The sequence below is a fragment of the Rousettus aegyptiacus genome, unplaced genomic scaffold (assembly GCF_014176215.1).
Source record: "Rousettus aegyptiacus isolate mRouAeg1 unplaced genomic scaffold, mRouAeg1.p scaffold_m13_p_14, whole genome shotgun sequence".
NCBI lineage: Eukaryota > Metazoa > Chordata > Mammalia > Chiroptera > Pteropodidae > Rousettus > Rousettus aegyptiacus.
This window is the reverse complement of record NW_023416289.1, coordinates 43,962,000-43,975,607: the sequence shown is the minus strand read 5'-3', so window position 1 is coordinate 43,975,607 and position 13,608 is coordinate 43,962,000. Positions and strand designations below refer to the sequence as shown.

The 13,608-nt window shown below is 55.5% G+C and overlaps 2 protein-coding genes across 2 annotated transcripts; both read left to right on the top strand.

Annotated features, from left to right (window-relative positions):
* LOC118611376 (paraneoplastic antigen-like protein 8C) lies at positions 1–3,576 on the top strand. The gene has a single exon (XM_036231704.1). It carries the CDS (start codon positions 502–504, stop codon positions 1,117–1,119), a length of 618 nt encoding a protein of 205 aa, XP_036087597.1. The 5' UTR covers positions 1–501; the 3' UTR covers positions 1,120–3,576.
* On the top strand, positions 1,805–9,634 carry CCDC8 (coiled-coil domain containing 8). The gene is made up of 2 exons (XM_036232700.1): positions 1,805–1,811; positions 7,577–9,634. Exons 1-2 carry the CDS (start codon positions 1,805–1,807, stop codon positions 9,211–9,213), a joined length of 1,644 nt encoding a protein of 547 aa, XP_036088593.1. The 3' UTR covers positions 9,214–9,634.
* The last annotated feature ends 3,974 nt before the right edge of the window (positions 9,635–13,608 follow it).

Genomic DNA, 13,608 nt, shown 5'->3' with positions numbered 1-13,608 from the left:
AAATCGTGTTAGCCAGGCCACGGGGCAGTGAGGGCAGCCCCGGAGCCAGCGGTGAGGGAGTCTCTACTCTGCCTGCCAGGCCTCCACCCACTACACCCCGGTGGTAGCAGCCTCCCGGGAGACCAGCAGTCTCAGACCTGCTGAGACTTCCAGGGCCTGCAAGACCTTCGGAGGCCACCGCCAAGAAAGGGAAGCCGCATCTGCAGACCCTCCCTCGTGCAGCCTCAGCCCGGGAGCCACGAGCCAGCTGGCAAACACCCACCTCTGCCTCACTCTTCGCGAGTCCCTGGGAATTCCCAAGAGGCCTCTCCGGGGGAGGCCACAGACGGCTGGAGACTGTGCGGCCCTGCGGACGGGGTCAGGGGCGTCCTTGACCGAGGTGAACGATCTTCTCGCGTAGCCTTGCTGAAGGGGTCAGGCATCCTGGATAATTTTTCGGATTCCCGGGGCCGCACAGGTGTGCGCCAGAAGGCCTACTGCTGCCTCAGAGAGCTGGGCAAAATGCTGTTCGGCGTCAAGGACATCGCGCTGCTGGAGCACGGGTGCAGGGCCCTCGAGGTGGACAGTTACAAGTCCCTGATGATCCTGGGGATCCCGGAGGACTGTCGCCATGACGAATTCGAAGAGATCATCCGGGTCCCCCTAAAACCTCTGAGCCAGTTCGAGGTGGCGGGGAAGGCCTTTCTGGAGGAAGAGCGGTCCAAGGCGGCCATCATCAGGCTGGCGGAAGACATCAATTATGCGGTGGTCCCCAAGGAGATCAAGGGCAAGGGCGGCACGTGGAGAGTGGTCTACATGCCACGGAAGCAGGACATTGAGTTCCTGAGCAAGCTGAACCTCTTCCTGCAGAGCGAGGGCAGGACAGTGGAGGACGTGGCCCGGGTTCTCAGGCAGGAACTGTGCCCTACGGCGCCGACGGGCCCCAGAGAGCCGCCTGCGGGGAAGTGCTGCGTGTCCGCGCCGCGGGAGAAGCCGGGGGCTGGGGCCAGCACCGGGGTGGACAGGGCGCCCCCGCTGGACTCGGAGGAGAAGGAGAGCAAGGCCGGAGAGGCCAAGAGGGGCAAACGGAAGCACAGGAAAAACCGCCGGCGGCACCATGCATCCGACAAGAAGCCGTGAGGTGACGCGGGGTGGGCGTGGGGGCTGCTGAGGTGGGGGGGGGCGTCAGCAGAGTGGGCGTGGGCACCTTCTGAATGAGCTTGGGGAATGCAAGTGAGTGTAGATCACGTGAGTCGGTACATTTGAGTAAAATGGGCATCGTCCGAGTGAGCACGGGTCACGTGTGGCTAGTGTGAGTGACGGTGGGCATTTTTATCTGAGCGAACTTGTGGGTTGCATGGGAGTGGGCGTGGGTACCATTTGAGCCTGTGGGGAGCACCAGAATATGTGTAATATGTGAGTTTTAGTGAGTAATATTTGTGGGAGTAACACCTGAGTATGTGGGTGGGTATTATTTGAGTGGGTGAGGGAGGGTAACATCTGAGGGAGGAAGGGTCTCAAAGACCCACAAACTACGTCTAACAACCCGAAGACCCCGCGGGACCAGCTACGCAGTCGCAGAAGGAGCCAAGCCGAGCTAAGGGCTGTTGCCATGGAGACCGCGGGCTTCCCCCCACCCCTACCTCGCGCCTGCGTAAGCAGATGTTTGCAGGAAAATGGAAGGGGAGAGAAACCCGGTCCGGGATTCCAAGATTTGTAAAAAGTCTCTCGCCAGAGTTGAGGAAAACCCAAGCAGGAAGAACATGGCAGAGTGGTCGCAGGAGAAATGTCGCTATCCCCCACCCCCTCACCCCACTGCGGCGTGATGCCGGGTGTGTGTGGCGGGGAAGGAAGCACCACCCGCTGTAGCTTTGGGTACTGCTGGAAATCCTGCCGTTGCAAGTTTAGAGCCGTTTTTAGTCTCTTAAAAGGATGTATCTTGAAGGTACCTCTGGCACAATTTATCCATTGTGGGCCTCCCCGTTTTGCACATGACGAGCAGAAACCAACGCCTGACAAAGTGAGCCGCCTGCGCGCCACGTCTGAGGAACTCACTGCTCTGTACGTGACGCGACGCAAAGAACTTTTTCTCCCTCGCAGGGATGGTCAGACGGGGGGGGGGGGGTGGGGGCTGGGGAACCCTTCTGCTTTGATTGGCGCCTGGGGTGAGGGTGCAAATCTCCCCGAATTAAATCCCAGAAGCTCTGACTTGGGGGAAGGGGCGAGTTCCACTCTCTAAAGAACAAAAAGCGAGACTTCCAGGGAATTGGAGGTAAATAATTAAAGAGATCACCTTCAAGAGTTATCCAATAACGGCCTTAAGATCGAGTCCCCAAGTCCCCAAATCCCCTGTGTTGGGGAAGAACCAAAAAAAAAAAAAAAAAAAAAGGTAAAAAAACCCCAATCAAGTAAAATCCAGATGTCTGACCTGTGGATTCCAAACTTTCATTAGTTCAGGGATCTGCTAAGGTTTGAGTTAAATTTCTTTGCAAAAAATGTAATTTACATGTGCTCGCATGCTCAGATTCTTGCCTATCGAATTGCAACACTGGAGACCCCCAATGTGTTACTGGGGTAGGCGATTATGTCTGTGAGTTCCAGCAACCTACCCCCTTTCTTATTTCTGAGAGGTGACTCCATTTTATCCCCCTAGCAGAGCCAAAAGATGGAGGTCTCATTCTACACACCAACCTTGGCTTCCCCGGGGGCAGGGAAGGGACCCATGCTCAGAGAGTCACAAACTCTCAGCAGGTGTCAAGACAGAGAAGAAATTTTTAGAGTTCACGTGTGCTGACATAACCTAAAACCTGTGAGACTCGGATTTCCGTCCATTCCCCAAGCTGCATCTGGACCATTACCCTCAATATCTCTTTTGTGCAATGGTTGAGATAGAGCTTTTCCTGCCTTCCCCACACACATATCTGAACTTCTTGCAAGCTCATCCCTGGTCTATATGTTCGTCTGTCCCTATCCATCTTTTTTTTCCTTGTAAATGCCCTGCCTACCACACCCACTCACAGAATATTTTACTACCGTGTTCATATTTCCTCAGACTTTGAGCTTGAATACCTGCTCCATAACCTCAGGTGCATGTGTTGGTCGCGTGCTGTTCCCCCGTCAAGGCACAATCATTATATAGTAACAAGGGACAGTGTGACATTTCTCATTGTCATACTGCAGTAGCGAGACCGCATTTGTGCTTATTTTGGGTTTCGGGTGTTTCCCATTCGGTGTTCATGTTCTCGATACACGACGTGCATAGTTTTTCAATGTTGCCTGTAAACCCGTATCTTCTGTCCCTTCTTTTTTGAGTTGCTCTGGACCAGTTGAAGACTTTCCTGAGATTGCAATACGAGCGGTCATGCAAAACCGATCCCCTTTGAAGCTGCTTATCTGTCTGTCAGGACATCACTGGCATAGCAGATCCTCAAAAATTCTCAAGTAAATTGGGACGTTCTGCTGATAAGTCTGCATCTGGCCTTTGTAAATCCCCAATTTCAAAAGTGGGTTCAGTTAAAACTCTTCGTTGTTATTTGTGGTCGATGCTGTATTGTACAAACCTAAAAAAAAATAAAAAATAAACATATCCTAATGCAATCAGCATGCTCTTCGATGCGTTGGGGAACACTGTTTGAGTCCATTTGGAAGGACAAGATATCTGGGTGCTAAAAAAAATGTTCTGAAAACCGCTTCCACGGGTTACCCGAAGTTTTCCAGCATTGCATTATTTTAAAAGAGGTATTATCAGATCTCATGGCCAAGAGAACATAAAACACACAGCTTTCTTCTACCCCATGGGCTTCCAGTAGCTTAGGAGGGTTTGTAAGGATGAAGAGAGAAAATGCTCAGGGTGGGGGACAAAGTATGTCCTCAGTTAAAGTGACTCATCAGGATTATCACATTCTCACCTTGCAGGCCTACAGAAGACTTGGAGACATGCTATTAAGTGAAAAAAGCAAGTTTTATAGTAATCGATCTACTGCAATCTCCTCATTCATTCATCAAATATTTTGAGCACATAGCAGAACTGTTCTAGATGTTGAGCATTCAGTAGTGAGTAAATGACACAAATATCTCTGCCTTCCTGGGGCTAATATTCTAACAGGGTGAGACAATAAATAAATAAAAAATTACCAGGAAGTGGCAAGTACTGTGATGAAAATAATTCAGGATCATGTGAAAATCCCTATGGGATAAATCTTAAAATTACACATGTACTAAAGCAAGCATTTTTTTCTTTTCTGGAACAGTACAGCAATAATTAACTGTGGTTACTTTAGGGGAAGAGGATGGAGGCTTAAGGCTGGGGGCGGGGTGTTGCAGTTCATTTTACACCTTTCTGTAACTTCAGCATTTTCTTAGCATGTGCATCACCTTTAAAATTACTAATTATTATTATTATTATTATTATTTTAACAGCAACCCAGTGAAACTGGAGAGATTGGGGCCATGTATTACTTTCTTCCCCCCTTCGTTTCTGATTTTCCTTTATTTTAAACAAATATAAAAGTGAAAGCTATAATTATCCTTTTTTGGGGAGGGCGGGGAGTGACTGGAGAAGGATCTTGCCTGCCAGAGATCTGGGCAATTTAAAATACCCACAGCGAACTGCTCAGAAATTGGCAAATTTTGTAAGAATGTCGAAAGTTTGAGGTTTTCATTTCTAGGATAATCCTCCCCTCCTTCCGCCAAAAAAAGAGAAAAAAACAACCCAAATGTCTCGTCCGCGAGGTCATTGTCTTGGGTTCTGAAGCCATTAGTCCTCAAACAGGGAGATTTTTAGCTTCCAGCCTCTTCGTAGCAGCTTCTCAGGGGAGGTTATTTGGGGCATCAGACCTAAGGGAGGGATGCGAGGCCGGGGAGCAGCGCGTCCCCGCCGCTCTGGCGCCCCACGGTCTCGGAGCACACTCGGAGTGTCTCCTCGTTGTCATGGAGACCGATGGGAGGCGGGACGAGAGACTCAGCAAAAGGGAGGGGCGGGACCGCGCGAGGCCAGGCGCGGGGCGGAGAGGGTCGGCTGGGATCAGACTGGTGAGGAGGAGAAAATCCAGCCAAGCAACAGCAAAAAAAAAAACGAAGTGAGCCAACCATTGTGCAAAGGCCTTTCCGAGACCCTAACCTCTCCCGACCCCAAGCATCTTTCTTCCTTCTTTCTTTCCTTTTCTCCCTTCCCTTCTTTAATCTCTACCCCTTCCCTCTTTCTCTAAACATCTGTCTTTTCCCTTCAGGAGTTATATAAAGTCACATGTCATTGAGTTAAATAAAACTACACCGTATTCATATTAAAGTCATGATTTTACAGGGCTTTTGCTGTTAGAATTTTCCTTTTAACGGTGGCATTTTATTATAATTGGTTTCCTTTGTAATGCAATGGATGCAACTCTGCATTGAAATTCTTTATCTTGGAAAGGTTCATGGTGTGGATAAGGATTCCTGGGCTACAGGACCCTGGAGAGGGTTGAGGGGGCAGAGAGACGGAATCACTCCCCTAAAAAAAAGTGCCGTTTAAGCAGAGAGAGAGATTACCAGAGAAGGTGGGGGCGGAACATTCGGGGGTGGGAACAGCATGTGCAAAGGTCCTGAGGTTGGGGCGGGCATAGAGTATTGGAGGAGCAGTGCAGTGGAGTGAAGAGAGGAAAGTCAGGGAGATCTGGTGAGGCTTGGTGGGCCACAGTGAGGACTTCGATTTTACTCTGAGATGAGGATTTTAAGGAGAATAGAGACAGCTCTGACTTATGGTTTTAAAAGATCCCTCCAGTTGCCAGTGGGAATGGATGGGAATGGAAGGGGGGAATGGGGAGCCCAGTAAGAGGTGTTTCCGTGGCTCTGGGCAAGCAGTGAGGATCCCCTGTGTCCTCCGAGCCTGCCCAGATGGTTACTCCAGCGCCCAAGTTCAAATATGAGCCCCTCCACTTAGAGCTGGGCAACTTCAACCAGCCTCAGTTTTCCCATTTGTAAGAGGACGGTAGCGAAGGCACCCGCCTTACCCGACAGCGCTGAGAGTCCAAAAGGACAGGCCTAGTCTGGCTCTTAGCCAGTCGCCTGGTTCCATGGAGACCCTTTGTGCAAGTTAACCATCATCGCTACCAGCGCCATCGTTGTGCACAGGGTTGCTGAGCCGGCTTTGCAAATCCTGACCTCCACGTCCCAGGAGTCCTGACCCAAGTGAACCTCGTGGATTGCCAAAACTCCAAGCAAACGAAAGGGATATGGAGTGAAAAGTACCTGTCTCTGCTACCTCTGGGGTTCCAAGGCCCCCCTCCCCAGAAAGAGCCATTGTTGGCAGGGTTCGTACATGTGGTGAGGACATGTACACACACACACACACACACACACACACACACACACACACACACACCCCAGACTATTTCAGATGATTCAACTCCAGGTTCAGTGGCTTCCTGGCTGTGTGACCTCGAGCAAACGACTTTATTCCCTCAGCTAGAAAACGGGAATGACTATATTGCCTGTCTCATGTTATGGTGAGGATTTCATGAGCTGATTCATAGAAAGCTCTTACAATGGCGCCTAGGACACAGGAAGTGCGCCCTTAAACTGGACTATCCTTTTTTCATAGCTGCTCAGTATTTCACAGTAAGAATAGACCATACAACTGAGTCTGTCCCTATTGATGAACAATTGGGTTCCTGCATTCGCTTCACTCCAAAACATTTATTGAGCGCCTGCTGTGTGACAAGTCGCACGCGAGCCGCGGGTGCAATAGGACCCTGGTACCACTTTCTCCACCCACACGCACGGGTGTAGAGGTAGGAATCGCTGGTATCAGAAGTCACGTCAGTTTAGAATGGTAACATACAGTGTCAGCGGCCTTCGAAAGGACGGCCTCATTAGCACACCCGCCTCCGGGGCTCGGCTGGAACCCGCACATTTAGGATGGGAGGTTTGGGAATTGCTGCCTTATTCAGGGAAGGTGCTGACGTGGGCCTAGGCGCGTGTCCCCACTGGGACGCGGCGGCCCCAGCGAGGCCCGGGGCACAGCCACACCCCCGTAAGGGAGGGGAGTGAGGGCGCCCCGAAGGGAGTGGACAGCCCCCTTGTCAGTCTTCCCGAGTCGGGGTGTGTAAGATGAGAAGGGGAAAGGTGGGCCTCACCCTGGGGGAGGGCGAGGAGGAACTTCCTGCGCTCCAGCTCCAAAGCTCCGCGCGCGCGCGCGCGCGGGCTGGGAGGCGGGAGGCGCGTCAAGGTCAGCCTGGACAGGGGTGGCAGCCTGCCGAGGGGCGGGAGACCCTCCCGGGGGGCTGGGCTGCCTCCTCCAAGAGCCTCGGCCATATTGAATAGCCGCGGCTGAGCCGTCTTTGTCTGCGAAGTCCCCTCCCAAGTTCCAGGCGCGTCCCTGGCGCCTGGGGCAGGAAGAGCCACCAGCAGCGCGTGCGCCCCAACTTGGAGCCGGGACGCCACCTCTGGAGTTTGTGGTGGCTTTTTCAGCCTCAGGACTGACCTCCCTCACCCCGGCTCACGTAAGCATCCTGGAACTTGGATCCCACCGGTCCTTCGGGGGAGCTGCCTTAGTCCAGACGGGACTTGTTGCAGGCAGAGAGATCGGGAGGTGTCGGCCATTCTCGGCTGGCGAGGTGAGACTCGGAGCGGCCCGCGCTGCAGAGACGCCCAACCCCCTCTTCACCACCTGAAACCAGGCGCTTCGTGCAGTTTGGGCTTGCTGCCCCCACCCCAGACTTCACCCTGGAGATCTTAAAGACCCTCGAGAAAAGCCACGTGGGGGGGTGGTTCCCCTGGGGGTTCCTCCCGTCCCCTGACTGCCTGATCCTCTGGAGCGTCCCCGACGTCTGTAAAGATGTGGACTTGGACGTCCTCGTGGAAGCCTTGAAGCCCGTGGGGACCTTTAAGAAAATCGGCAAGGTGTTCCGCAGGGAGGAGGACTCTACGGTGGGGGTGCTGCGCATTGGGGAGGACGTAGACTCCCTGCTCATCCCCCGGGAGGTCAGGCTGGCGGGGGGCGTCTGGAGGGTCATCTCCAAGCCCGCCACCAAGGAGGCGGAATTTCGGGAGCGCCTGGCCCAGTTTCTGGAGGAAGAAGGCCGCACCCTGGAGGACGTGGTCCGCATCATTGAGAAGAGCACCCCGCACCCTCCCCAGCCCCCCAAAAAGCCCAAGGAGCCCCGAGTGAGGAGGAGAGTCCAGCAGATGGTGACCCCTCCTCCTCGGCTTGTCGTGGGCACCTATGACAGCAGCAATGCCAGCGACAGCGAGTTCAGCGACTTCGAGACCTCCAGAGAGAAGGGTGCCAAGGACCGCGAAGGCTCGGGGCGCGGCAGGAAGGTGCGCAAAATGCCCGTCAGTTACCTGGGCAGCAAGTTCCTGGGGAGCGACGTGGAGAGCGAGGACGACGAGGAGCTGGTGGAGGCCTTCCTCCGGCGCGGGGAGAAGCAACCGGGCCCGCTGCCCCTCCGCCGCCGCGTGCACTTGCCTGTGCCCATGTTTGAGGAGAACCCGGGGCCCCAACCGTCCAAGGCAGACAGGTGGCGAGAATATGTCAGCCAAGTGTCCTGGGGAAAGCTGAAGCGCAGGGTGAAGGGTTGGGCGCCCAGGACCAGCCCGGGAGTGGGCGAGGCCCAGCAGGCTTCCACCAGGGTGGAGAGGGATGGGGTGCCAGCTAGCGCTGGCCCCGAGAACGCGGGAGATGGGCGGGAGCCTGAGATCCCGCCAAGACGATGGAAGCCTAAGATCAGCTGGGCTTCCTTCAGGCGGTGCCAGAGGCAGGAAGCAGAATCCACGGCTCAGGGGACAGAGGCCATAGCTGACCAGGGGGTGGAGGCTGTGAATAATCAGAGAATGGAGGCTGCAGACAATCAGAGAGTGGAGGCTGCAGGTAATCAGGGGGTAGAGGCCATTGCTGACCAGGAGGCAGAGGCTGCATCTGATGGGGCGGAGGCTGCAGCTGACCAGAGAGTAGAAGCTGCACATAATCAGAGGGCAGAAGCCCCAGCTGTCCAGGAAGCTGAAGCCTTAGCTGCTCGGGGGGCCACAGGAGCAACCCCAGGAGCTAGGGCCCGGAAACAAGTCAAGACAGTGAGGTTCCAGACCCCTGGGCGCTTTTCATGGTTCTGCAAGCGCCGGAGAGCCTTCTGGCACACTCCGCGGCTGCCAGCCCTGCCCAGGAGAGTCTCCAGAGCAGGCGAGGCCAGGAGCCTCAGGGTGCTGAGGGCTGAGGCCAGAGCAGAAGCAGAGCACAGAGAGCAGGAGGACCCACTGTGAGACGAGGGCAGGGAGGCCGCAGGGCACCCCTCACCTGCCACCACGTTTGGATGGAGCTGATCTTCCTGCCTCCATACTTGAACATGGAGGTAGAGCGAGGGCCAGGGCAGCATCCCTCACTTCCGCACCTATCACCCCTTTTTCTTTTCATGTTAAAATTTTATCTTTCATGCATTGATTTTAAAGATACAGACTCTTTGTAGTAACCCAAGGAGTGTAACGAAAGAACCCCATACAAAGCAGATGCATTGACTTCGTCAAATGCAACTCCAGGTGATTGCAAGAGGGAATGAGGCTGGGGAGGAATTCCCACCCCCCCCTTCTCGTGTCCCCTTTGCCTGCACATTTCACACTGACTGCCTCCTTGAACTTGCAAAGAGGGCGCATGCCAACATGCAAATAAAAATGTTTACAAAACTTACTTCTCAGCTTTGGATTTGGCTGCTGAAGAATGCTCTGGGGTGGCTTTGTCACTTCCTGCGTCCCCTCCACTCCCACCCTCCATGTTGCTGACCCGTGTTTATGTCACTTTGCTTGCCAACCCCACATCCCTGGGTTCTGCAGGCTCTGAGGGTCCCGGGCCTGCAGTTTATACACTTCACACACTTTACAAGGGACAGAAGAATGATCTAGATAATGCATTTGAATTCAGATTCCAGGGCCGGGGGTTTGCTCACACTGGCTGTGCTGCCCAGGAATCTGTTTGGTCAAGTCCCAGGAACATCTCCTGGGGCCTCGCGGCCATTGGACAGTGACAAATCATTGCAATAGGAACAGGCCAAAATGCGGGCACGTGATGTGGAGTGTGCTGTGACTGATGCTCACAGTCGGGGAGAGATTGGGTTGCTAAGGCCCCATGGGGGCTGGGGGACATTTCTCCGTATTGTTCGTGTCCCCCCACCCCCATGGCCGCCGGTGAAAAACACAGCCAACGACCACATCCCAGCCTCGCTGAAGGAGAAAAGGAGATTAATTCACGGAGGAGAAGAACTAACAGCCAGCTCTGCCCTGGCCTGAATTTCTCAGCTTTTTTCCCTTGGAACTGAAGAATGATACACTCTCACCCGCCCCGGCCCTGGAAGTGGTCACCGCTGTATGATGCTGAGCCCCTTCCAACTAGGTGTTGCCTGGCAAGAAAGAGCCTCTAGTGGACTTTGGAAGAAACCAGGTGTGGAACCCACCTGGAGGGATGGACTTTGGGGAGAGGTGGTAACCAGGTGGGCAGAGCCATCTCTGGAGTGGCAGGTGAGCATTCTGGTTGGTGGTGGCAGTGGGGGCTGTCGGCTGCTACCAGTCTGGAACAACATTGGCCTCCTGGCTGGGGGACATGGCTTGTTTGGGTTGCTGGAAGGTAAAATGAGGGGACCAGAGATGATGAGAGACCCAGAACACTCAGACTGAGCAAATCCATCCTCCTGCTGATTCTCAGTTTGTTCCTCTTTTCCCCAGCGTCCCAGACATGAGCATCCAGTGAGACACCAGAGCTGGAGGTCCCTTGGGTAACCCGAGACAGTCCCAGGTGAATTATTTTTTAATCCAAGGGGGTTTTGAATGGTGCCAGCAGAGCCTAGTCCTTAAATACAGCCCATTTGTGCTTCTGGGGTGGTGGATTCAAATAGGCTGTGATTTTCAGGGATGAACACTCCAGAAAACCAGAGTTTTGCCTCCAAACCAGCCTTTATCTGGACTGGTCTGGCCGCTCCTAACTGTCACCAAAGAGAAAATGGAACACAGACATAGAGATGCCACCCCGCAATAGGAGAGGACTTTCTGGGCCCCACTTCCCAAGCCCCATTGCTGTGTGACAGGAAGAGAGGAAACCATCAGGGAGATGGGGCGAGGAGGGATTTAGGGTCAGGTTGCCCGGCTCACCATCAGCATCTCTGCTTACATGCGGTGTGACTGCGGGCTGGTTACTTAACCTCTCTGTGCCTCTGCATCTCCATTTACTCATCTGAAAACGGCTCATCGTAGGGCTTTCCTCCCGGGATTGCTGAGAGGATTGAAGACCTGATGCATCAGAGCTCGAATCAGCCCAAGGGACATCATTTCCTTTCATTCTTTTTATAGCTCAGGGTGGCCGTTTCTTTACATAAGATGCTAGGGCAGCAGTTCCCATCCCTGGCCGCCACGTGGAAGGAAGGACATGGGAGCTTTCAAAGACCCCATGCCCAGAGATTTTCTTGGAACTAGCCTAGGGTCTGGCAGGGGACACCCAGAACCTAAAACTTCCGGGGTGGTTCCAATGTGCACCCGCTACTCTAGGCCTCCTGGAAATGATCAGATCTCGGAGTAGGGGTTTTCAGAATCGCTTGCAGGGCGTTTTAAAACATAGAATGCTTTAGGTGTGGAGTGAGTCTAAGAATATACGTTTCTATCAAGTTCCCAGGTAAGGCTGATCCCAGGTCCTCGCTTGAAAGACCTCTGTCCTCCAGGAATGTCCCCTGTTGGCAGCCTGGCGTTCAAAGGCCGAGCGAAGCTTTGGCGCTGGATCAGTGCGCGGAAAACATTTAACTGGCGGTCCTGGAGCGCCCTCTGGTGGGCATCATGGGCGCCGCAGCTCGTGTGGTCTTTCTCCCCATCCCGAGTGGTGGGTAGAAGGAAGGACGTCGTATAGTGTCCCCGGAATTCCCAATCTTCTCTGTCAGTAGTTTTAGGACCCAACCATATTCTCCAGAGTCTCGTGACTTTAGCTGGCCGAGGGACCGAAACAGGGTTGCCAGGGGGTGGGTGGGCTCCGAGATTGGGTAGGGGATGGGTCTGGGAGCGGGACACCGCGGCATCAAGCTCTGAGCCGCTAATACGACTATGTGGTTATGCCAGGGAGCCCCGGCGTAGGACAAACCGGGACTGACTCCCTTCCACACCTCTCTGAGCCTCAGTTTCCTCATCTGGGAAACGGCAGTGAAAGGGAACCCAAACTCATTCCTCCAAGCCTAATCTATCCACAGAAGCACATACACACACTCACTCCAAATCTATTCATTCTGCAGACCCGCACGCAGGCAAACGCAGCACCGAGGCCGGGCACGGAAGGGTCGTGACGACGCCGGATCAACCCTCACCGTCCCAGCCCCGGCTCGAGGCGTTGGCACCGGCCGTTCCCGCCTCCTGGATGCGCTTCCCTGAGGGGTCCGCCTGCCTCACCCCTCGCCTCCTTCGGGTCTTCGCTCCAGTGTCACCTTCTCAGTGAGGGCTCCCCGCACAGCCGAACAGGTGACGATCGCGACTCCTCTCGCGCTCAAGTCCTCAGGCCGCGCCCACACGATGGCTCTCCGCGCGGACGTCACTGTCTAATGCGGGACCCCGTGCGTCTCCAGGAGACTTATTATCTGTCCCGGTGGGTGACGCTCCCGAGCGCCTGCGTCTGTCCGTGCTGCTTCCCGCCGCGGCCGCAGCGCCCAGCCCCGGGCCTGGGTTCGCGTCCTTTAAGGTGCGCGCGGGGCCGTCGCCTCCTCCAGGACGCTGCCTTCTCCCTCCGGAGGCAGCCGCGCTCCACCGTGTCCCCGGGCTCCCGCGGGGACGACCGCGCTGCTGAGGGGCCTGCGTGGGCCCCGCGCGCCGCGCTTTCCCGTGCGGTCTCGGGGCCTGGACGCAGCTGCTCCTTGGACCCGAGACGCTGGCGCGCGCGCCGCTCGGCTCCCTCCCGCCAGGGCGCAGCGTCCCAGCGCCTTCCTCGCCGGCGCCTGTGGGTCCGGTTCGCCAAGCCCGTCCGTCCGTCAGTCCTTCGACACCTGGAAACTGCGCGGCCCCCGTGCGCGGGCACTGGCCAGAAGCTGGGGACGCGCCGGGCGCACCACACGCTCGTCTCCGGAGCCCGGAGGGTCCCTGCCCAGCTCCCCTCGCTCACCCACCCACCCCCGCCCCATCACTGGCTGGGACCCTCAGCCTCAGCCACGTCCCGACTCCTCTGCCCGCCGCGCGGCTGCTGGTGGCCCGTGGGCACTGGTGGCAGCTGGAAGCGATAGAGGCGGGACGCTGTGTGGAGGCGGCTGGGGCTGCGGTGGCGGCAGCAGCGACGTGAGCCAGGGCTCCTGGGTCCCTCTCCAGGCCCCTCCGCTCTGTGCGCGGAGCCTCGGCCGCCCCGTGCCCCGGGCTCTGGGCAGCGGCTTCCCCTTCTGCACGTTGCCTGCAAAACTCGTGTCACCAACTCCCTCTAGTGAGCCCCCTGACGAAAACAGTCAGTGCGCTATTTAGAAACAAAGGGACTCTGAAAAATAAGGCGCGGATGGGCCGGAAGAGTGAGACTTTTAACGGTGTGGTCAGGGTGACCTTGCCTGGGCATGTGACGTGTGAAGAAAGACCCGCACAGAACGAAGGACAGATCCATGCAGATGTCCCGGGATGGGCACTCCGGGCAGTGGGGACAGTAAGTGCAAAGGCCCCGAGGCAGGA

What these genes read in the sequence shown, in the direction of transcription:
- LOC118611376 (XM_036231704.1), top strand. Translation starts at nt 502, where the DNA reads ATGCTGTTCGGCGTCAAGGACATCGCGCTGCTGGAGCACGGGTGCAGG.